At 43.0% G+C, this 25,942-nt stretch overlaps 1 protein-coding gene across 1 annotated transcript in view; it reads right to left on the reverse strand.

Annotated features, from left to right (window-relative positions):
- Positions 1-1,440: 1,440 nt before the first annotated feature.
- Positions 1,441-25,942, reverse strand: part of LOC102305668 (protocadherin Fat 4) — a 100,059-nt gene continuing 75,557 nt past the window's right edge. Inside the window, 10 exon segments of the mRNA XM_014334137.2 lie at positions 1,441-4,604; positions 7,393-7,654; positions 9,273-9,490; positions 11,487-11,611; positions 12,070-12,249; positions 13,860-13,945; positions 18,256-18,563; positions 18,984-19,088; positions 20,669-25,018; positions 25,225-25,475. Coding sequence (XP_014189623.1) covers positions 2,695-4,604; positions 7,393-7,654; positions 9,273-9,490; positions 11,487-11,611; positions 12,070-12,249; positions 13,860-13,945; positions 18,256-18,563; positions 18,984-19,088; positions 20,669-25,018; positions 25,225-25,475 — 7,795 coding nt within the window. The 3' untranslated portion in view covers positions 1,441-2,694.

A 25,942-nucleotide genomic window follows, 5' to 3' on the forward strand; every position in this document is an offset into this window, starting at 1 on the left:
CTGAAGCTCAAAATAATCAATCTTTATAAACAAGCTTCGGGAGGATTTTGTTGTGGGGGTGAGACGCTGCTCTAAGAAAGTTACTCAGAGCTCAGTGCCATGTCCTTTTATAAACATAAGTGAAACTCTTGAGTCAACATGGAAATCATTTTAATGGGAATCATGTTTTGATGACATGTGTGAGAAAAAAAAAAAAAGGAGGGGAGCTCCCTGGGAAATCCAACAACGCCTCCTTCACACCTTCATTCGAGTTCATGTGAAGCTCTGCAAAATGCATTATGGCTAACTTGCACACACGTGATTTCTTTGCTGCATGTCTTTCCAAAATGAGAGTTGCAATCATGGTAGCGTATTCTATAATTGTGTCATTACTAACACAAATAGCTTAATGCTTACTGAAATAACAGGCAGGTGAGCTGACAGGAGTAACAGATGCTGTATTTTCTTAAGGGCCACGTCCTATAATGTAACATGCAGTTTTTGCACTTAAGACATATGCCACAATTAATCCTTAAACACATCATAAGCCTCTGCTGTTCACCAAAGTCAAGGAGCCATCTGGAAAACATCCAAAAACAGCAGGACACCCCTCCCAAAAAGACACGCGCACACATCACGTCACAAAACCAACCCCCAAGAAAATCAGGAAGACAGATTCATGTCAGTTTTCATGAGTGTTTTACGTCCTTGTGCACTGTAGAACAATGTTCCCTTTAGGTATACAAGCTTCTTCTGCTTACCTATAGAGAGGATGGTGGGGGAACTTTGCTCCTGAAGTTGCCTCTGCCCGATGTCTCAGAGCCCCCACCGTCACACCAGAGAAGACACTGTGAGGTTTATTTGAATTCATCTCCCACTCACTCGTCCCGCTACCCACCCAACTCCTCATTATCATTGTTTTATTATCTCAGCATTGAGTGGTACAGACTTTTCAAAGAGGCTTTGGTCAACAGATTTCTCTGCAAGACCGAGCCCCTCGCGGTATATTACCCAGATTCAGGCTGTCACTCTTCACGGGGTTCATGGCTCCCTGCCTTTTCTCTCGTGGCCTCTCTCCCCTCGATGATGGAGCAGATAAGCATGTTGCATGCCGAATCACTGAGCTATGACAAAAAAAAAAAAGCCTTTCTGCTCAATAAGACAGATGTAAATAATTGTTGAAAGCAATATAGGGCCCTGCGTCGTGGAGTCCGCTTGATGTTTTGTTTGGCTGCGAGTGAGGTGGCTCAGTTTCGTTCAGGTCCTGAATTGCCTTTTCAAATGTTTAGTTGAGACTCTGCACAAATGAAAAACTGCACAGACTGAGGCAAAAATACATAACTTACCACCCGAATGATTTGGGAAGGGGTGTAATCTGAGCATGAAGGTGGCTATTTTTAAAAACTGCCAACGCATACATGCATCTAAATGAAAGGAGGGGAAAAAGAGAAACAAAGCACATTTAAATAAATACTTTTTTTATTCTGTTATTGGCTTTTTACAGGTACAAAGCATACAGCATGTTATAGTTTTATCAAAAGTGGAAAATACTGATGTTACATTTGTAACAAATGTAAAAAATAAGTCTTCAATCTTACTTTCCCCGAAAGTAAGAACATACATTTCAGCATATGAAAATATTCATAAAAACACAGCTTAAGTAATTTAAGTTAATAAACAGTACAAAAATGTAGAAACCATACATGTCAAAATAATGAACAGAGACGCCAACATCAAGACAAATGACTCCATGATTGCTCATGAATTTAAAAAAAAAATGTACACAAGTTCATAGTGTTTTAGTTGGGGTCATGTTTACAGGATTCATACATCATCATCATCATCGTTGCCTGAAAACACTTGGCTTGTCTGACAATGTGGTTTTGTGACTAACGACACCCTCACCATCATCCCTCCTGAAAAATCTCCTCTCTTCCTGAACTTGGGCCCAAAAACCAGAATAGTTCTGTCCCGTACTGAAATCCTCAAATGTCTGTAAGGCAGGGGGCTTGATTAAATCTCACTTTTGGAGCGTTTAGCCAGTCGTCTCTAAGAAAACACACCAGGGCAGGCAGATGGACAGACAGAGGGATCATAACATCGGTGGGGTCTGCAATACCGTGTGAGCAAAGCAATGTTCATACTTTTACACTGAGGGCTGTGTCCCGTCACCTACAGGTGCAGTTGGATCAAACACACATGCTTCCTTTTAAGTAAATTAGAAAAATGACCCTAAAAAGACAGAAACTGGGAGATTTCTCTTCCTGTGAGTTTTTAAATTATCTACCCTCTTATCTCTCCGCTGCGAATGTGACAGAAGGTTCTGGAAAGGAGAAGCAGTATTGGTAATAAAGAACAGAAGTGTTTAATCAAGATAATGTGAATGGAGTTTTGCAGTCACCAAATTGAATTCAGACATGGACTTCTTTCTTCAGTGTCAGTGGATATGTTGTAATGAGGCCTCAGAGAGATGAATGCACGAATGTACAGTCTGAACCTAGAAAAGACTGGTAAACCATTCCAAGGTGGCTCATGATGAAATCTGTTCTTTTACAGGTGCCATTTTTCTGCCTTACTGCATTAAAAGTCGTCTTATTATTTTGAGTTATGCAAAAAACATGAAGTCCAATGTTCTCTGGAAATGTACAGTCTTCTTCTTCTTTTTTTTTAAATTGGAGAACGACACCATATTGTACAACATTGTAATAAATAGTCTCATACATATTGCTCAGCTTCTCCTTCATTAAGAATGGTCACTGAGCCATCTCCACTGTTCATTTCAATGTCTTTTGCTGCCGCATTCTCGGGAAGCAAGGCTAAGTCCTTGAACACATCTACATAATGCCCAAAGCCAGGGCCCCAGTTCAACAGATTGTCCCAGTTGAAGCCACCGGCTTGCTGACCCAGTTTGTGGGGTAGGGTGTAGTGCTGGTCAGTAGAGGGCATCTGGGCAACGCCAGGCCCTCCTTCTGCCCTCCGACTCGAGTAACGCCTCTGTTTAAGCCTCCCGCCGTAGTCCTCGTCGTCAGCGTCTGACTCGTTGACTTGCGAGAGCTTGGGGACCCGGGAGCTGTAGGACACAGGCTTCTCCCGGTCATACTCCATCTCTGAGCAGGTGAAGGAGTCATGTGAGTCACTTTCTGAAGAGGACTCTGGGGCAGGAATGCCATCAGCGGGGTTACGAACCCTTGACAGCGGCCTGCGGCAGTCCTCCTCTGAACTGGAGCGCCCGTGGTCAGCGCTACAGATGCTGGGGTTGCGTGGACGTGGAGTGTTAAGCCGCTCCACTTCCTCGATGGACAGCCCCACAGGAGGCCCCGTCTCCAACGGGATCTGCTCGATCGGCTGCTTCAGCCGACTGCCGGGCCTCGAGGTGTGGCCGTGGCCGGCCATGGTTTGTGGACTCTTGCTGCGCCTCCCCAACCGGGTGGCGTAGTTGAACATGGGTGGCGGTTGGCACATATCATTGTGCAGATCCAGCGGGCTGCCCTCACGACGAGCCAGGTTGAGTTCTCTGGTGGGAGTGTTTCGGTAGAAGGAGGAGGGCTTTGTGAACGGGGCTGGAGAGTGTCTGGAGAGAGGGTTTGGAGTAGGACAGGCTGAGTGGGAATGGCTGAGGGGGGTGGATCTCAGTGCTTGGGTGTACTGAGGCTGGTAGGTGTAGCTTGTTGCTCCGAGAGGTAAGGGAGATTGCCTGGCGAAGCCCAGCGGGCTGTGTCTCTGGATGGAAAACTTGGGCGTGTGACTGCGAAACTGCTTGTAGTGTTGGATGATGTCAGCATCCGAAGGAGCAATACTGCTGGCATTGTCTATATCATAATGTTCGATATCTGCCTCTGGGGCATTGCAGGGGGCACAAGGAGCACTGGGGACCGTCTCGTTGTTGTGAGGAATGTCTGTTTCATCATAGATCAGGTAAGGGTTTTCCCTCTCAATGATGTCTGGTTTGGGGTTCCCTTCCGGTTGCTTCCGTACAGTCATGTCATCTCCATATGGTGGGATGTTATCTGGGTCGTCGAATGCTACATTCTCGCTACCCTTCTTCTTTTTCTTCTTCTTCTTCTCCTTGGGTTTCTTTTCCTTGGGTTCCTTTGGCACTTTGGTCTTGTTGCGGTCCTTGCAATGGTTGCACAGGATCAGGCTGAGCACCACCAAGGCAAGGACAGTGGCACAGCTGCCAACAATAGCTGGCACCGCCCAGATGGGAAGGACCATTGTCTCTGATGTGGGACTGGGGCTGCAGACAAATCCACCATTATTCGCCGTGTTGCACACGGTACCCTGAGGGCACTCGACTCCCAGACAGGCCACCAGGGTCTCACAAGTCTTGCCTGTGTAGAGCTCGGAGCATACACAAGTGAAACCAGAGTGGGGGTCCGGCACGCAGCTGCCTTGGTTCTGGCAGGGATTAGAGGCACAGTCGCCAGGCGGGACACACTGGTATGTGTACCACTGGTTGACGCACATGAGGCCATCCCAGCATGGATTGCTCTCACACAGGTCGGGACCTCTGCAGCCTATTTTGACGGATGAACTGGTCTTGGTTAAAGTGACGAGGCTGTGCTCTCCCATAAATGGCAGGTTCTCTCTGTTGTACTTCACGTAGGCCAAGCAGCCGTCAAAACCTGTGGACAAAAAGAAGAAAAGAAAGAGCTCAGATAACAAGAAACAGCCAACAGCAGCTAACAGGGACATTACAGTGGCCTGAAGGGGAATTGCTTCTGACTGCCACCAGACCGAATGCTTTTTTTCAAAACGTCTGCTGAAGCTGGATTGCTTCCTCATAAATACCAGGAACTGGCAACTATAATAAGAGCTGAAGGAATTTTGTTTAGATGGGTAATTGGTTCAAGCTTAGGATAAAAAGATTTTCATCATGGAAAGCACCTCCTCCAATGAAAAAATAGAAAAATCATATTCTAAAAACTGGCAGAATAAATCACTGGTCAATTTAAGAGAAGAAATATGAAATATTTTCTAACAGAAAATCCATCGTCAGAGGCATTAAAGCTTCAAGACATCCATCTGGGTTGGATGAACGTCTCTGTGTCTAATTTAATCTCTTGCTTTGTGTGTTGCCTAACAGTGCTGCCTCACCGGTGCAATTACATTTTTATTGAATTTATCCCAGTGCAGATTAAATCCATTTGTGTCTTTTCATTAGGCCTCAGAAAGCGAGTACACAGCGCTACACAAATGCTCAGATACACACTGAGTTAGGGGGTGGGTTCACAAACAGTCTGCCACAGATCTGCGTGCTGAGGATATGTTTGTTTTGAAATATGCCCCAGTCTTTGTGTAAAAGAGGTTGACAAATCATCCAAATTGCTCATTTTTACCATATTAGTCCATAGTATTAGGTTAGTTTTTCCCTCCCCTGAAACCCTGAAATTTACTGTGCTGCATTACCTCCTCCTGGAAACCCTCTCTTTCACCTTTTCCAAACTGTTCTTAACTCATGCTCGAGGACATCTGATCTGTGATTTAAATCTAAACTAAGAAAAGAGTCCATGAGGCTTCACAGACAGACGCTCCAAGGCGAAGTCAGATTAAATTATAATTAGTTATTTTGTCCATAAATGATACTCTGATAAAGAAACATTTATTTAACTACCGTAAATTCATAACTTTAAATCTTCGCAGTGTCAAATAGAAATAGATTTCAGGCCAGTTACTCAGAGTCTTGTTGGATCGCCACCAAATATGGTCAGCAATTGAAAGAGCAGACTATTAATTCATATGCAGGAGAAAAAAAAATGAGTACTGAATTCATAAAGATTCACGAGCTCACGTGTGCTGTTGCATACTTGTGCTATATGTCCATGCACACACCTTTAGTCTGCAGAAAAGCTTTCCATAACATGTAAAAACACTGCTAGATGTGTAACTTACGCTGGGTAAAGAGTGAATGAGTTTTTCAAAATCATTAACATGTGTGTGAAACTATTGTTAATTGTATCCCACTTGGACTGTCATGTATCTAAAATTTGATTTTCTTGACTAAATGTGATGAGTTTTTTTTAGAAAAGCCTTTTTAATGAGAAGGAGGAGGAGGAGGAAGAGGAGGAAGAGGAGGCACAGGAGCTGTTCTGACTAAATGCGATTTCTTTAGACACACCAACAGTCTTGTGTCAGGATCTGTAGTGGAATTAAGGAAGGGCAAACTCCCCTCTCTAACTTTTCCCATTCAAATTTGTCCTGTAATTTGGGGGTTCAACTCTGCAACACTACAGTCACAGTACATTAAAGTGAGCTCTTAGCAGCCAGTAACAAGCAAATCTGGCAAACGGATGGTGTGTTTCACCGTCCCACTCTGCCACCAGTTCTGCAGCGTCAAGTCATAGCAACAGTGTGTAGTGTAGTTTTCTGACAGTGGCAGCAGTATGTGTTGTTTAACTAGTGATTATAGGCAGCAAACCCTGTATACTGATAAATAAAACTTATATGGAAGAAAACTTATTGTATGTCTTCCATTTTTAACCTTTAACTATTTATTCTATATAGATTATATATATGTTACATATAGCCTCTCTACTTCTTAGTCCACTAACTTTGGCTAGTTAAGCTATATTGATTGTTCCAACATGTAGAGAGCAAAAGATACTATGTGTGAGTGACTACTGTTAACCAAAACCTTCTGTTACAAGGAACAACATGCTTTCTCTCGATCAGCTTCTGGCAATCATCTTGGTCCTTTTCAAACCCTGGAATTCTGAAGTTATTTTAGGTGTCTGGTCGCAGACAGGGTATGTCATTGTGAAGAAAAGGTTTTATTTTGCATGGAGCTTTTTTCCAAAAGTTTCAGTTTTCCTGCCAATTCCAACTAAATTCTGGAATTAAATAGTGGAAAATCACAGCAACAGTTGTTTTGAGGCACTTTATATTGTAAGGTAAAGACCCCACAAGAATAGAGAGAAAGCCCCTTGGCGACAGTGGGAAGGAAAAACTCCCTTTTATGAGGAAAAAACCTCAGACAAAACCAAGCTCAGGGGTGGGTGGCCATCTGCTGAGACTTGGTTGTGGGTGAGGGGAGGGAGACAGGACAAAAAGCATACTGTGGAAAAGGGCCAGAGATGAATAATAACTAATGATTAAATGCAAAGTGGCATAAGTAAGTGAAGAAGAAATACTCAGTGCATCATGGGAAGCCCCCAGCATCCTAAGTCTATTGCAGCATAACTAAGGAACTAAGGAAGGCCTCTTCCAGCCTTAACTATAAGCTTTACCAAAAGGAAAATGTTTTAAGCTTAATCTTAATCTTAGAGAGTGTCTGTCTCCCAATTCCAAACTGAAAGCTGGTAAAGATTAGATGCAGGAAAATGTACACCCCAAATGCCGATATGTCCACATGTCCATCATTTTTACTCTTCCCCCCAATCAATGACAGGTAACAGCTACACTGTCCAGGCTTACCTGCTCCAGTTTTCTGCTGAGCTGGCCCCGGCCCAATCCCACCAAGCGAAAAGGTTAAAACGCTGAGACCTCCAAAATCCTGTGTGGGATGTTGGATGACCCTAGGTTGGCCGTTGTCCACCTGGAGCACAGTGGCTGAGCCGTTCTTGACCAGCTGTAGCGTGTGCCACTGGCCGTCTGAAACCACTGCGTCTACCACGGTGCGCTCCACCTTCCCCGCAACGCCGGCGTCTGAGATGTAGTGGATGTTGCCGTTCCTCAGCTGAGAGAAGCAAATTTTAGATTTTAGTTATTCGCTCACAGCTCAGAGTGATCAGAGTAAACTGGATCTAGCTGGCTTTGGTAAAAACATGCATATAAACAGTATATAAAAGACATTAACAATCATGTGAATCTGCAAACTGCCATTATTTCTGATGTCAAGCATAAAATAAAAATAGTCTTTGAAGAAAGTCGAGATAAACAGTGGTTAAAACTGCAGTTTTTTAGATTAATGCAATAAGTTATCGTGTCAGTATCAATCATGACCGATGAGAGGAAGTCTTGTCTCAGTCCCCACAAAACTACCACAGCAGTGCTTTCAGACTATGGTCGGAGATCGAAAACAAAAATGCAGCTGGATGCTCATACTATAAATCTTTCTCCCACTGGGACACACTGCAGTCAATCATGTTCTCACAACTTGTGTGTGTAGCTACAGTCACTCAGCCAGAAGATGATCAGAAGCTCAAGCACGACAAATTTAGGGAAAGCGCATATATTCCAACGGCCACAAGAGAAGGCTCTTTACTGAAGAGGGACGACGATTGTGCTTTAAAAAGAAATTAATCAAGCTCGCTTTGGCACGCACAGCAAATTTGTGGCTTACACTGTGTATGGTAATCGCATGTGTTCTCCCGACTTCGATGGAAAAGTAATCCTACCCACCTCCCCCAAAATCAGCAGTGATAAGTCGCTTCCGGAAGAATTGATGTAAAAAGGGAAAAGTGGAAGTCTCCCCAGCCAAAGAATACTAAGAGCTCTCAAGCTGGAAAACCAATCAAGGAGTTTATCTATTAAACATCTTGTTTTTCATTTCTCAGTTTATATAGTTCTCTCTCAACATATGTACACCCACAGTATGTATTCCCCCACTGCTCTTTTGTTTTTAGGTTTCAAAGCACTTATAATACTTTTCTGGACTATTTAGGAAGCCGCAGTGGTGATTTGATGAGCACCAGAAGCCGTTCAGTGGCGGAAAACAAAATCATAAGAGACAAAGCCCGATGCTGAAGTGGGAACGGGTTGATGGTGCTGAGACTGCAGGGTGTCTACATGGAAACTGAAGAGGATGAATGAACGCTCAGGCCTCTTTGGGCAGCTGCCCAGGGTCAGGCAAAGGGAGGAGGGTGTACTGAACAGGACGAGAAGAGAGAAAAGACAGACTGGAGTAAAAGAAAGTGGGCGAGAAAGACGGGGTAGATTTCCTAGAATGAAAGTGGAACGTAGCACACACAGAAATATATATTACCTAGACATGTTTAGGGTACAAATGTTCAAGGTGTCTTAACAGTGTATCAGGAGCTGTGGCGTAAATACTGTTAGTGATGCAAGATACTGCCTGGTCTACAGCTCTGTCATACCAAAAGAAGCTGGTACGTAGGTGCTTAAAATATCATCTACATAGTAACTTCATAGATAATCTATGAAACATCAAAGACAGAAGCTTCATTTTACTAGACCTGAGTTGATCTGGGGCTTTAAAATTTAGTGAATAGCCTCCCTTTTCTAAGCATAGCTACTTATTTACTGTTCACAAGCATGATTTGGAAAGCTTTTATTGTGAAATTTACTCTTCATTGCCAACTCATTAAACTCACACACAAGGCAACCTTCCTCACCTTAACAGTAGTGTAGTTGCTGCTCTCTTGCACATGCAGCAGAGTGCCGGTCTTGCTGCGTGTCCTGAACTTGACCTTCAAGTTGCTGGGACCCATGGGGTCAGAGGTCGTTCCCTGCAGAGACCGTCTCAGCAAGATGTCACGTTTTGGGCCCTGCTTCAGGGTGTAGTCCAGGCGGCCAGTGCCATCCAGAGACAGAGCGGTGTCGGCTGTCATGTCTGTGTGAGAAAGACAGAAAATATCTTGTGACTTCACACGAGTTTCGCAGGCGGCTTTTAAACTTCCATTTCCACTCTGCTCCTGGCGGACGGTCAGGTGCAAATGATTTTCCTAATCCGACTGCCATAACCACAAATCGGTCCTTCCATTCTTACCAGCGATTACTGATATCTTCCCATAACATCATCGAGTCAGTTTTCAGAACAGCCCGTGTATCGCTGAGCAAGATAATGATTTCTAATAGAGATTAAGTAGGAAAATAACTGAAATGAAAACTGCAAGCCATCTCATTATTACTTAGTGGGATGGCACGTGAATTTTGTGTGCATGTTAACTATAAACCTGAGGCATTGCTAATTGCATCATTTCATTTCAAGAAGCAACAAGCCTTTTGGCATATTTCATTATTACTATAATGAAAATGAGCCCTCTTGCTAATACACTATTAAAAGATTAGTATGTTATCCAGGATAAATAGCCATATGAATGTTAATAAAATACTGATGTGATTATTTCATGAAAGCAGTGTATTTATGAGGATATTTGTATATTTTGGAAAAAGGAAAAAAGGCTCAAAAGTCACTTTTAAGTTTTCTATTTAAAATGTGCTTAGAAATAAGAGCACAGATGAAAATGAAACAGAATTTTAACAAATTATAAGATTTATCAACAGTCACTGAGACTCAGAAAAATTGGTGTTGGTGAGTTTTCTTACTGTCAGAGACTGACTGCAAGTAGTTGCAGTGACCAGTTCCTGCCGAGAGATTGAGCCTGCAACACATTCAACCTCTGCACGAGCACGGCTGGACAGGTGTGGGAGGCAACCTGTGTCTAGACAACTGTAGTCTGACTTGAACTACATTCCATCTGAGACAACTGCCGTCTAATTTACTGATCCAGACAGATTCCCAACATGTTGCAATCAGTCTCAGTCAGTCTGTGCTAATGGGTGCAACTTCTCTGCAATGGGTCTCTTTGCAACAGGGGACTCAACTCGGCTGGTTGTATTCTGGTTCTATTCCCAAATAAGAGCAATGTTGCTGAGCACCTATGTCATTTTGTAGCAAAGTCACCGTTCTGCAGTAACTATCACTATTTGTAAGATTTTGACCCTGAATGTAAGCAGTTATTGTGAAAGTAGATGGGATTTTTCTTGCTAATTTATCACAGTTAATTGACATATTATCTCCAAAAAATTTCCACAAAGTTGCAAAATTGCATGTTCAATGCACCAAATCACAATAATTTTGGTTGTGCCGCAAACTCCAACCACTGTTTTCTCTAATAGGACTGTAGCACAAGTCTGTCGTGCCACTTATTATCTGAGGATGAATGTTTCTGTCCCACATTCACAGGGTTCAAAAATGTAAATCTTTACACAATCTGTTCTTTAAATTAAATTAACCAGGGCCCTAGAGTCTACATGACATATTTTATTCATGGCATTTCTTGTTGTTGTTTATTTTTTTTCTTTTCTCTTTCCAGCAAACAATACATATGGCACTAAGAAAGCCTGCTCTGCTCCATGTGTGCTAGAAGAAAATGTCTCTCATCCTTTTTTTCGTGCCAGTAAGCAAACCAGCAGATTTCCCACAAAATCAAACCTGATGGCAAACAGGGAAAAGCTCGCAGTAATGATCTTGTTTGTTTCCAGTAACAATATCAAAGTCTTTGAAAAAAATCTGGTAATAATTACCGGTAACACCGCAAAACACAATGTTGCACCTTACACAGTAGCTATAAGTTTCTGTCAGTTCTCATGTGTCTCAAAGGGTTTTCTGCATTTTTTTAGGTCTCTGATGCAAGTCGAATTTATCTCCTATAAAGTACACAAATGCTTTGAAATGAAGCTCAGAACCCACCGATGTGGTCTATATTAAGCTACATGGTGCAGTATGATGACTCAGGAGGGATAATTCATAAATAATCATGGCAGAATATTCCTAAGTAAGTGCAAACTCAGCAAAAAGAGAGACTTCAAAGACATATACTTACATTTCTCACAGAATTTGCCAGTGAAGCCATCCACACACTGGCATTGTTGCCAAGACCAGTGGTCCACACAGGTGCCCCCATGTCTGCAGGAGCTGGTGGTGCAGGCTCCTTCCAGTCTCGGACATCTATGGACACAATAACACACAAACTGACAATCAGACAGTGAATTTGACAAGTCAGCCACACAGGCGGGGGGTCCGCGGAAAAAGGAAACTCCAAAAACAGGAGCAGATGAGCTGTGATTTCTCTTCCCGTGCGGCAATACAAAAAACCCCATAAAGAACCTCAGAGAATTAGCATATTAAAAGATCTGTCCTTGCTTCGCTATTCACGAGGAAGACAGTGAGGAAAAAAATTCTCTGGAATTCTGCAATTGGTTTCCCCCGTCAAAAATCTTCCATTTGTACTTCAAAAAAAAAAAGAAGACATCTTTTTAAAAACTCCCGAGAGGGTTTGAAAGTGTGAACAGATGTCCCACAGCGAGAGTCAAGGAGGTTAGAGAAGACGGACAGATGGGAAGAAGAAAAAGGAGATGGAGAGAGGCTGGGAGCGGGAGTAAAGGGGGAGAGGTTGGGATGCGGACCTGTCAAGGATGCCATGCGATGCCAGCGCCTGACTGGGCTCCAGCGGGCGGCCGTTGACGGCAAACTCCATGATGCAGCCGACAAAGTCGTGGGTGGCGACCTGACCGCGCCGATGAAGGATGGGTTCTATTGACCTGACGCCTCCCACAGAGAGCCTGTTGGGCTGCACATCGAGGATCCTACAAACACGCACACAGATAGATGAACAGGAGTGCACAAAGACTTAAAATGGATCACGACAGAAAGGAACATATGAGCAGAAACCCAAACGCTAAAAAATGCATTCAAGTATTCAAAGCACACACACACACAGACACGCACATTTTCACAAGCTTACACAGAAAAACAACGTGGGTCAGCGAGTTTCACAACAATATGGTCCCAAGACCCTTGCAAAATAAACCTTTGCTGATCTCTGTGGCCTTTCCTCATCTGCCAAATCTGTCTCTCACGCATACACACATATAAAATACGCACACACACACACAGCGAAAAACACACAGGAAAACATGCACAGTCTCAAGTTTTCGCCCCACAGGGCCTGGCTCTGTGCAGCAGCACTGGTCATCCAGTAATTTAATGACGGTTTACATCATATATCACATATTTGCAACAGATGACTTCATTCTGACTTTGAGTTATTTGTGTAGAAATATGTAAGAGAAAGGCATTTTAAGCAATTTGCATACAACGGAAGACTTAGACAGTAACACAGGAGTAAAGGTCACAATGCTTTGTCTACAGCATTAAGGAATTTTCACTATAATAAAAAGAATTAAAGGTCAACACTTTAACCAGAATAGCCATAAAAATTTAGAAAAAAATATAGAAATATTTGTTTGAACAAAAGTAAAGTTTCATTCTTTGCTCTCTACTTTAGAGATTAGCACTTAATAGAACTGGAAGCATCACTGTGAAACTAAAGGTTGAACCTCTGCAATTCATCTCTAAAGTACTGCTTAAAGAAAAACAGTTAAGGCAAGACAAAAATATAAATTGCTGCTTACTGTTATGAAGCTTCCTAACAAAGTTCACTTTGTTCTTATGAATCATCTTGTGGGTCCTTTAACTCACAAAATGTCTAAATTAAGCAAAGGGAAATAAACCATGCTAAGTTTATCCTGAGAAATGGCAGCTGAAACGTAAGCTGTTTTCTCATTTTCAGATGTAAACTTTGACAAGTGTATTGAGAATGTCAGAGGAATACAGTCGAGACCTTGGATGTTGCGTTAGATGTCTTCTCAGTCCTCGAAATACACAGTTTGGTTTACACGAGTGCCTGAGTAGAGCCTCAAGGACACACTTGGACATTAAATGGAATTTGTACTAAGGAGGTGGCAGAGTAATGAGTCTTCTAAGGTAACCTCTAGAAAAGTTGAAAAGTTCAAGGATACAGAACATCTGTGCAAGCTGCTGCACATACAGCAACATTTTAAAGCCATAAAATGTTGGAAAACACGGATCGTCATCCATTGACGAGAAGGACAATATGTGGTTAATTAAACCTCTTGATTATGTAGTGTTGATTCACTGCAGAGCGCAACGCAACAGCTGTAAAATATTAGACAAGTATGCTCACACCAGGTATACAAAACCTTTTGGTTATGTATGACTTTCCATTATTTTTACAGTTGTGAAAAATTATTCATCAAGTTTTCCAGTCCTCAGAAGTGAAACTGTCAACAGCGCTTTCCCATTCACAGTTTCTACGGATCATAGAAACAGCTGTTCAGCGTACTGGGCAATACATGCATATATGTGTTTTTGTGTGTGTGTGCTGCTTTCTTACCAGTCAGTGTGCACTGCCACGTTGCTCACAGCACAGTAGCCTGGTTCCTGGTCATCACCACACAGGTCCACGGTCAGGGATGCAGCCTGCATGATGACAAGAACACACATACTGCTGTCACGTGTGATTCTCTTTAAGAGAAACAGCTGTGAAGCTACACTGACTCACACAATTATTGTTCAGGGAGGAAATTACATTTAAGTAAAAAAATGTTTCTGGAAGAGTGTGGTTGACATAAACACCAACAACATGTGTCACTCACTGTTATTTGTGGTGGGGGTGGGCCATAAAACACTCAGTCAATATCAGTCTATCAGTCACTTTTTCTTTGTTAAGAGTGTTTTTCCAGAATGGCGAAACCCCCCCCCCACACCCCCCCGCTTTTCATTTGGGGCTTAAACACAGGATGCATTTCAAATTGTTTTTTAGCAAATGTATCTATACTCCTTTTGTTAGTGGTCAGTTTAAAGACAGTCCCATGTAAAAAAGGGACACATGCTAAAAATATGCTCAAAATAGGGCACCAGTGCTAAACCATTTTCTTTGCAGGTTAAATAAAATATTTGAGTAACTAAACTAATTTTATGTTATTAATGGAGCAATTCAATATATTTTGGACTATATCTTCATTAAAATAAAACAAAACAAAAGTCTACAACCTGTGGAAAATTGAGCTAAATTCTTGCCTTCAGCATCCAACAACCACCGACAAGTGGTCAAGGAATACTCATATTCACCTCATAACCAGTGGTTGCCAGGTGGTTGCAGACCAGTCTTTAGGCTTCTGTCACTTGATCCTAAATTGTCGCCATGACTGGCTTCACGTGTCAGCACGACCTCTATAGCCGTAAGCTGTTTAGCTTAGCACAAAACCTGGTACAGACTTATTCTGTCAGAGGGTTATAATATCCAGCTAGCATCATCTTTGAAGTTCAGTACTCAAAAGATTTTCCATTTTGTGCTAAGCTAAGCTGTGTGCTGGTAAAATCATATCCAACTTATATATGAAAGCGGTATTAATTTTCTCTCTGTTATACCAGATGGTGAATAAGTATTTCCAAAAATGTTAAGCTTTTTCTTTCTTCTAAAGATGGCAACAGCTGTTTAATTAAACCCCATATTGTGACAGTGAACGACAGAGGGACAGAGCAACCTGATGGGTGCTATATGCTTATTGTTCAAAGTTTATTGTCACAAGAGAACAAAATCCTCAAACCAATTGTATTTCCTTCCCGATTCCCTGCCTGAAGTATTTAAAGGCAAATTTCTAAACCCTAAAACCCATCAGAATGTGTGAATATAAATAAATATTTTCTCAAGCACCGTTGGCATATCTTTTACTCATGAGTTCTGGCACCATAAGCTGAGGGTTACTTCACTCAGATGAGTTACAGTATATGTTCCTGAACATTTGTGTTCCTAAGTCTTGTTCAGTGGTTAATGTGAGCTTTGTTCACCACAAGCCATACAGTCACATTATTTTTCTTTATTTCATGAGTGTTCGATGGGAGAGGGGCACAGAAATGCCATACATTACAGCAAGCGTTTCCCATTTCCCGTTAATGGGACAAAAGCTTTTGGCCAGATGTGGATTATTCTCTTTTCTCCCTCTGTGCTCAGAGAAGAAACGACCCTGCTAGAAAAAAAAATAAAAATGGGCTGGTGAGGAAACTGCCCCGGAAAAGTGTGTGAACGTGTTGAAAAACCAGGGCAATCAAGCTCCACCTCTCGTGGAGCTTAAGTAAATACGGACCACACTGGCTTGCATCTCTGACACAAATCATCCACAACCCACCGGGCACACACACACACACACACAGAGTTCATTTAGTACACTCGTGTCACACCCGAGTCAGACACACGAACACACATAATCAAATGAGAAAAAACTACAGAGACAAGAACGAGTCGAAGAACAACAGAACGCATTTGTGACTCCGAGGCGCCATAAAGAACATCAGAACCACATAAACATTTTATTAATGTTTTTCCTGTGATCAAAGGCACTGCAGTCATGCTTCTGCATTCACTGTCAACTGTCACAAGCTGTGCAGGAGGAATAATTTCTCAAAAGAAACCTTCGAAATGAAGAGCAAATGCATCCCCCAAAAAATGAGGAGTGTATTTTTCAGCTTGGCTAGCACTGGAGGAAATTTGAAGAAAGCACCACAGGAGATCATTGTTTTCCCCATGACTAATACAATGGGGTGGGGGGTGGGGGGGGGTGGGACCACAACCTTACTCTCTGTTGTGGTACATGAGCTGAGTAACATTTGTTTTGTGCTTGTTTCTAGGACAAATAACTCACCTAATCCAAAACTTAATGATTTGCTGCTGGTGTTAATCAGCGGCAGTCCTAAACTGTCAAACTGAATTTGAAACATCATTGTCAGAAGATTTGAGTTTGTTCTCACACAATATCACTGTAATTGGTATTAATGTATAATTTAATCTAAATAATGCTTATTATTCTTCTACTCACCACCAAAATGTGATCTAAGAGTACAGAAACACTGCATCTTTGACAAGAATGACTCATCCGAGGTTTTTCCTTTTTTGTATTCTCAAATCTCCATGGAGATTTCTGTTTATAGTTTCAACCACTACTCCTCTTTTTTTCATGCCCTCAAAGATTACTACAAACTCTGCAAAATGAAATTGATCAGCTTTTCAGACTGCAGAGCAGATGGTCCGGCACGGCAACACGAGGACAAGTATGTTGTAGTTGGAGCTGCCAGGCAGGAGGAAGGCAGAAAGACCACAGAGACGTTTAATGGATGTAGAGAAGGAGGACGTGCACAAGGCTGTTGTGACACAAAGATATGCCAGGGATAGGGTGAGATGGAGGCAAATCACCCACTGTGGCAACGCCTAAAGGGAGCAGCCGAAAGAAGTAGTTGTTCTCAAAAACAGCTTTAATCCAGTTGGCCTTCATTAGGTTAAAAAAATAAGCTAAATCTGACACGGATATGGTTCTGTTTGGGAGCTAATGAGTAACAGTTGAGAAATTTCACATTTTACATTAGAAATGACTTTTTCTTTGTTTATGGCACTTGGACCAATAGCTGCAGTGTTAACCACGAATACAGAAGCAAAGAGAAACATGTCAAACTTTATGAAATGCACTTTGATGTTGCATTCAAATGCTTTTGCTAAATACAGTTAATGGTACTGTAGATTATATATTAAAGGACGCGACATTAAGATAAACTCACTTGGAACAAGGCAATATGGCTGTTTGAATTTTGACACCGATGCTTTGGATGCTTTAAAGCTGGAAACAGTTACATCCTTCCTTAAACTCTCCACTGAACCTTTAACTATTAACATTTTCCATTACTGTGGTTTAAAACTGACGTCTTCGTACACTGTAACTCGTTGGACTGAGACAATTTGCCTAACATTTATGGTATTTGACAATTAAAACTAATTCCTGCAGAGATGACAGTAACTGAGATGGTTGCAGTATCTGTGAACTCTCTGCTCCCTCTGATTACTTGGAGCCTTCACGGTGAAGCAGTGCATGACCGTGTCCGTGGTTTGCGTCTGCTTTCGGGATTGGCTCAGAATTTAGGTGCAGGAACGCAGAACAGACCTCAAGCCTGGCCACCGAAATGACCCGTAGCACCTTTTGCAAACACGGTGATCAGGTTCACTTTACACCGCTCAAGGGAGCTGGCACTTCAGGCGTGACACACTCACATTTCTCTCTCATTCTTCAACAGCCCCAACACGACCACCTTCGCATAATATTCACCGGGTACCATTTGCAGACAGAATCACAGCTTTCAACGTGTGCTGTATTCCTTTACACCCGTCACTCTGCACCATCTCAAAACTGACAATTTAACGATTTTACCAGCTTCCTATGAAACTCCCAGTGCACGGTGGGAAATGACAGATTTGAAGTCCAGCAGGAGAGCTACATTATAGAAGGCTTGACAGGGCCTAGCTGGATTTTTTTTCCTCCTCCTGCCTTGCCACTGCATTGCTGGCAGGGAGAAGCCTCTCATTCAGAGCACAGGAGACAGGATTTCAACCTTCATGGCCATTTTGGATCCTGGTATTGTAAATCACAACTAGCAATAAAATATAATTACAAACCATGAAAACCATAAGCTGAGCTACCCGTGGTTTGGGGAAGTTTAATTATCATCTGATGGTGCAAAAAAGAATATAAGGCCAAATTTGGAGTCAGCTTCAGCTATAAAAGCTCAGGACATAAATGCTATTGAATGTGCAGTCCCTTTGCAACTATGCAGCATTTTCTGATTTTCCTAAATGTTTTTGCTGCTAGACCCATAAAAACTAATATGCCACTTAAAGCAAGAGCGAATGATGAGAAACATTTAGAGTATGAGATATTTTCTATCGTAAAAAAAAAAGGAATTCTTACCATCCCAGCTCTCCTGGCAATGACTGTGTGGAACTGCCCATCCGAAACTTTTATCATGGTCATCAATTTATAAGTTCCACTTCCCAAGTTAAAAGAGAAGCGCATCTGTCCCTCGAAGATCTCCAAAGCCAGGAACTCCGCCTTGTCTCCGGTCTGGTTATCGTGGTTGTATAAAAGCAGCGCGTTGCTCTTCAGGGTAGCAAACTTGATATATATGTAGTTATTGTTGGGATCCAGAGACGGAAACTCCATGTAGGAGAGCTCCTCAAAGCCATAGCTGTTCAACTCGCAGTGCTTGCCGAAAACCCCTGAGGAAAAAAACAGACCGAAAGTGGAATCATGGAGGAAGCCAATGAATGATTCACAGTGCTGCTGTGATAAAAATATCTACAGATAAAACAGAATCTTTATCAAGCAGCATTATCTGCTTTGTATATAGAAGTAACAAAGCAGATATCGTAGCTGTGCGATCACAGTCTTGCAAAAGACTCTTCAAAAAGTTGAAAACTTTTTTTTTCTTGCATCAACTGGAGACTACTACTGAGGACAGCAATACAACACATGAAAAATGGAGACAAAAAATGAAATGACAGTTTCCACATTTGTTTAAGAAATCAAAGGTTAAGAATGAAATAGCTGCTGGGAGAGTGCACATCTGAATTTGTCCATCTTGCTTTTCAATTTAGCAGGACTCTGTAATACCCTGAAAGTTTCCTACTATTACTTACCAAATGAACAATGACAGTAATATCCATCCACTCGATTCTGACAGGACCCGCCATTAAAACACGGGTTACACTCACAGTGATTGATGATGGAATCACACGTTTTGCCTGGGTTCACAGAACAACACAAATTAAAATGGATGGGGTGGCAGACAACACAGGAAAACCCCAAAGGGAACACAGTTCACTTTCCCCACAGGCCAAGTCATGCACGCCTTTCATCGCCTCACAGCTGAGAAATCCACTGCAAAAAAAGATCCATTTAACTACGTACTACACCTTTAAATCTCATTCAAGCTCAAACAACAATACGATAAAAATGAAAACTGTAAGTTCACCTGTTTCAGTGCAGTTTCACAAAGCTATTTTGGAAATAGCATTGCTTGCCCAAGATGATATCATTTGACCAAAAACAACATCTTGAAACTTTTATAGGAAAAAAACGAAATGATCTCATTCAACTGGCAGATTCCTCTCACTAGGAATAATCAGATTTTCAAACTCATTGCAAATTATGTTTGGACGAGGCTGTTTTTTTTTGGTTTTGGTTTTGTTTTGTTTGTGTGGGATTTTTTTTGCAGGGCAGAAAGGCAAATAGTTGGAATGTACACAAATGGCCACCATACATACAAGAAAACATATAAATGAAGTTTAAACATCACGATAAGGAATGCGACACTGATAATACAAATAATACACTGGCTCTGAGAGAACAAACGGTTCATGAGTGGTTAAATAGAAAAAGGTTGACAATGAACTTTTGAAAATGCATTTTATGCTGTAAATCTTGAGACAAGTTGCTTAATGGAGACAGATTCTGCTGCCAAACACCAGTTGTGGAAACAGGAAGTTGAGAGTTCACCAGGAGGGCATGCAAACTACTGTAAGTCAATAGGTGCCTTTCTGCAGGAGGGTCATTTATCTTGATGAAACCTAAAGAATTGTGCTCATTTTTTATCATCATAATAAAAAAGGACAGTAATGACTTGACTTGAGGCAAATTGCCTGCTACAGCCCACTTTGAAAATGCCTTTCAGATGCTACAGTCAGAGGCTGAACAACATACAGGTCCAAATGACCTTGAATGTAATTCCACTTAAAATCCACTCCCTTTTTATCAAGGGTAATAATGAAGCATATTCATTACATTTCCAAATTAAAAGGCCTGATTGGATCTGTTATAAAGCTGCTCATTTGTCATGCAGCTCAAACCCCTGCCAAATGAGAAATCCTTGATTAAGAAATCCCTGTGTATACAGTTGGATCAGAAATGTATCTGTGTGTGGCCAGAGTTGCATGCACATGAACACACACAATGAAATGCGATAGTGGTGAACTGCGTGTGGAGCCTAGACTCAAGTCCTGACTACGGTCAGCTTCGCATCATCCTCTTTATTAAAGCAAACATGGCGGGCTGATATGCATCACAGCTGATACCCCCCGCCCCCCAAACAGCAATCCAAAAATCAAACTGTTTTTGGCAGTGATGCTTGTATGCTATGGCTACAACACCTCCTGGAAACATTCAGAAGCAAATATTTTCATTGGACCTAAAGTCATCTGTGTGACTCCAGTATTGTGGGAGTTTTAATGCGCGCATGTGTGCGTGTCCCCATGTGCTTTTTTCCAAGCCTAACACGAGTGGCTTTAAGTTCAGACATAAAATGTGACTCCTGCGTGTGTAGTACCTGCAAAGCCGGATTTACAGAGACAGTTGAAACCGCCTGGGAAATTCTGGCACAGCGCCCCGTTCTTGCAGGGATTGGAAAGGCATTCATTGACATCCCTCTCACAGGCCTTGCCGGTGAAACCTTCTGGACAGGTGCAGGAGAAATCCCCCACCAGATTATGGCAGGTGCCGCCATTGTGGCAGGGCGATGGCTGGCACTCATCGATGTCCGTCTCACACAGAGCTCCTGTGTATCCTGGCCTGCAGCTGCAGGCGTAGGGCTGCAGGGGGTGGTTGGAAACAAGGATCACTGGGACGCTTTCTTCTGTCTTAATATCAGGCCCGACACTGAGACGCCTCTTGCAGCTGCCTCCATTCTGGCACGGGTTGCGTGTGCAAGGATCATGGTCCACCGCATCTATTTGCACCCCGCTCTGTCTATATAAAATGTCTTTGATACTCTGGAAGAATGTGGCCACGCCACTCGGGTTGACATATTGTCCGTGGCCACGTTTCACAGCTGCCATCACGAAAGTCTGATTGTTGAGCTCAAACGCTCCATAAATCAGCACCCCTGTGCCTAGTCCTGCTAGCTGAGAGTTGGCAATGCGTAGGAAGCTGAGGTAGTGGTTGGTGAGGAAGCTTTTGACTCCGTCAGAGTGGAGTCGGATGAGTATGCTGTTATCCACTGTAGCATTGTTGAAGCCCACGAAGAGGACTTTGGCTGTGTTACTAACTGAACCGTGGACACCGTCGCTGCTGCGGATGGTTAGGTCAAACGTTCCATCTGTTGAGCGAGCTTTAGAGTTGAGGTTGCACGTTCCAGTTGGGATACTAAACAGACCTGAAGATGGAGGTATAAGGGAACAGTGGAACCTGTCCTGAATATCCGGGTCTTGGGGTCTAACGTCTCCCAAAGAACCACCAGGAAACATGTTTCCAAAGTAGTGGACCAAGATTTCCATGGACCTGGGCTCTGAAGGGTTGTCATTCTGATCATTTATTTTCACGTGAACTGTTCCCGTGGAGGACATTTGCGGCACGCCAGAATCCTTGATCACAACAGAGAGGTAGAAATCACTAATCTGCTCTCTGTCAATCTCCCGACTTGTGGTTAAGACTCCAGCTGGACTGAGACTGAAGTAGCTTTTGGCAGAGCCAGAATTGAGGAGGCTATATAGAAAGGGGCCTTGGTTGGGTGGTAGATCTGGGTCAGAGGCTGTCAGTGTTGTGACTGCAGTGCCAGCTCTCTGGTTCTCCATGACCTCAGCGTAGGTTTTAGTTAAAGTCGGGCCGTTATCATTGATATCTTCAAGATTCACAATCACCGTGGTGCTTCCGGTTGCGGGAGGTGTGCCAGTATCCACAGCGAGAATCGTCAGATTATACACAGGAATTGTCTCTCTGTCTAGCTCTGCAGCCACAGACACTTGGCCAGTTTTTGCGTTGATTGTAAAAATATTTTTATCAGACTCAGGAGCTATGGAGTAGGAAAATCTGCTCCAGCTTGGGACAGAGTCCGAGTCTTCAGCACTCACAAAAGTCACCAGACCACCGGGTGAGAGACCTTCACTGACCTGGACATCATAAAGTTCATTAGTAAAAACAGGCGGATCGTTTGCATCAAGAATAGTGATATTCACAAACACCTCATCAATATCTGCCCCACGGATGCTTCCTGCGTTCTTGGCTAACACTTTCAGTGAAACCTTCTCCTCTTTCTCACGATCCAGAGTACCTGTGACATAAATCTGGCCCGTCCTCTTGTTGATGCCAAAGCCCTTCTTTCTGCTCCTACCAAAAATGAGGTAGTAAACTACTCCATCTTCTCCTTGGTCTCGATCACTGGCAAATACTTCCCCTACCACTGTTCCTTTTGGAGCAGCTTCTGAGATTTCAAAGTAGTACTGTTTGGAGACAAAGCGCGGCACGTATTCGTTGGCTCCCTTTAGCTGAATGTTGACGTTGGCGAAGCTGCAGCGCTCTTCGTCTGGGACATTGAAGGCCTTGACTGTTAAATGGTAGACCTGCTTAGCCTCATAATCCAAGAAGCCCTGGGTGGTGATGATGCCCGTGTTCGGGTCAATAACAAAGAGGTCACTGTCTGACGATTGAATCACATAAGCCATGACCGCGTTAGCTCCCGAATCAAGGTCTGTACCATTCAGTTTGATCACGGTGGTGCCACTGGGAACGTTCTCCTGCACAATGGGGAAGTACTCATCAGGATCAAACACAGGAGGGTTGTCGTTCACATCAGTCACGTGTACTGTGACTGAGACGTAGCTTGTTTTTGCAATCCAACCACCATCAGTGGCTGAAACCCTAAGCTCGTGCTGTTGCTTTTCTTCAAAGTCCAGAGGGTGAGCTAAGGATAACACTCCAGTTCTACTGTTAAGTGCAAACAGACCCTTGTCGTTGCCTGAAGTAATATTGTACGTGATAAGGCCATTCATCTCTTTGTCTTTGTCTCTTGCAGACAGGGTCCTTATTGCTGTTCCCACAGCAAGGCTTTCAGGTACAGTAGCTGAGATTTGGCTTTGCGAGAACTCGGGTGTGTGGTGGTTTTCCTCCGTAACTGCTATACTCACTGTCGTCTGTGCAGACAACGGAGGATTTCCTTTGTCGCTTGCAGTGATTTTAATCTGGAAAATTTTATTCATATCTGATGTTAGCGAAGAGGCAACAGTAATCCATCCACTTGTTTTATCTAGTTTGAATTTACTAGAGCTATTTCCACCTGTCATTAGGTACTCTACCTCGGAATTAAGGCCAAAATCTTTCTTGTCCTGAGCTACAACCCTGACCAGTCGGGTGCCAACTTTTACACTTTTAGTGACAGGTGTAAAGTAGCTGGGGGAATTAAACTCAGGGGGATTATCATTGCTGTCTACAATGTTCACAATAACTGTTGTCTCACTCATCAAAGGCTTGAGTGCTCGGTCCGAGGCTGTCACAATGAAGCTGTGGCGGTTTATATTTATACTGCTAGCACCTGTTGAGTTCTGATATTTTAACTGCTGCTTTACAAATATCTCTCCAGTGCTGGCATTAATTCTAAAATACTCTGACTGGGATCGGATGAAATAGAAAATTTTGCCATTGAAATCCTCGTCGGGATCAGTGGCGGACACCCGTGTGACCAGAGAGCCCACCTCTGTGAGCTCAGGATAGTCCAGATAGTAAGACGGTCGACTAAATCTGGGGGCATTATCATTAATATCAGTTATGAATACGGTGACATCTGTGCTTACTGTCCAGCCGCTGTCATGGGCAGACACTTTGACAATGTAGTGATTAGTGTCTTCTCTATTGAGTGGCCTGCTAATTGTTATGTCTCCTGTGTTTGGATTAATATTGAATGGAAGGCTGGTATCTGTAATTGAATATCGGCTAATGGCATTTGAACCGGCATCCTCGTCAGTGGTGGTGACTCTGGTGACAGTGTAACCCACAGGGGCATTTTCAGCCACTGTAGCACTGAAGATCTTGGAAAACCTGGGGGCATTGTCATTCACATCCAGTACGTTGATTAGTACTTTGACTATTGTGTTTTTGGGTGGCAAACCGCGGTCAGTGGCTTTGACTTTCAAAGTGTACAGAGCCACCTTCTCCCGGTCCAGTGGCCTGGTGGTTCGTATTTCACCGGTGGCTCGATTGATGCTGAAACTGTTCTCTTTGTTGCCCTCAATGATGGCATATTCCAGCTGTCCATTTGGCCCACTGTCCAGATCAACGGCAGAGACCATAAGCACCCCTTTGGGTGGAAGATTCTCCAGTATCTCAGCATGGAAGGGATCCTTATCAAATACAGGGTGATTGTCATTCACATCCAGCACAGCTATTTCCAATTTCTCATAAGAGGAGTAAGGTGGGAAGCCCTGATCTCTGGCCTCAATCCAGAGGACATACTTCTGTATGTTTTCATAATCCAGTGGATGTCTGATAGACAACTTGCCTGACAGCTGGTCGATATGAAAAGCATTATCCAGGTTCCCACTGGCAATGTAATATGACAGCGGCCCGCCTCTCATAGAAGACCCGGTCACAGTTGTAACAATGTGGTTGCTTGGCTGGCTTTCAGGGAATGTGAACGCACGCTCCCTCAACTTAATGACAGGGAAGTTTCCTCCAGTAACAAAGCGAACAGTCACGGTAGTCGTATCTGTTTTGGGATTAGCTCCGCCGTCTTTTACTCGAACTGTAAGTGTAACTTCTGAATTTCCAGTTAGCCTCTCATTGGCAGTGATGGCACCTCTGACTGGGTCGATCTTGAATTTCTCAGCATTGCGGCCCATCAGGGAGTAGTGTAGCTGGGCGTTTGAACCAGAGTCCTCATCAGTGACAGTAACGGCAAAGACCAAGGACCCTGAAGACATAAATGTGAATGAATGAGTCTTTGGCACAGTGATTTAGCAGACTAATTACTTATGTAGACATTAAAAAATAGAGTTTATTTTAGCATTTTCTGACATAGTTAAAATATTAAGCTATGCCTAATAACACAGTACAATGACAGAGCGAAAAGGTGCACACCACAACTTTTATTTAGCACCTTTTAATGCATGTGCTCACCTGCTGCAGTAGATGCGGGGATGTGGGTGACATAGGGGTGGTGGTGAAAACGTGGGGGGTTGTCATTAATGTCGGCCACTGTCACGGACACAGTAGCAGAGCTGGACAAGCCCTCGGGCTGGCCTCCATCTGTTGCCACTACCAGCAGCTGGTAATTGGCCCTGTCTTCTCGGTCCAGCAGGGAGCTGGTGATAATCTGTCCTGTAGCTGGGTTGATGGAGAACTGACCGTGTCCTCCGGTCAGGCTGTAGCTGTAGGATAAACACAGAAGGACATGTTTTAGTGAAAAACAAAAACAAAGACTGCATACCAATTTTAATGATGATAATGATGCTGTATCAGGAATTTTTGCAGTCATCTTTAATACAAATCAATATTATTCATTTGGTGTTATTGAATATCTTTTATTATTCTTTATTGAAACAGCAATTTTGAATTCATCCACACATAATTTCCTGGGCATTATTAAAGTATTCTGATTCTAACATCAAATACTTGCATATATATAGACTGTAGTTATGTAGTCTGCTACTCTGCACTGACTGAAGCACCTTGTTCAGTGCGACAAAGTTGCCTATAGAGGGCACTGTTTCAAGGTTCACATTAGCACAGTGAGGGGGGAACATGGTCAGAGATGGTCCCCACACTACACTGCGGTCACATCAAATCAGTGACATATTTAACTAAAGTGTCCATTTGCTTTAATGCTCTGTGGGGT

This window comes from Haplochromis burtoni, unplaced genomic scaffold (genome assembly GCF_018398535.1).
Source record: "Haplochromis burtoni strain Fernald_Lab_line unplaced genomic scaffold, NCSU_Asbu1 Contig_73, whole genome shotgun sequence".
Classification (NCBI taxonomy): Eukaryota; Metazoa; Chordata; class Actinopteri; order Cichliformes; family Cichlidae; genus Haplochromis; species Haplochromis burtoni.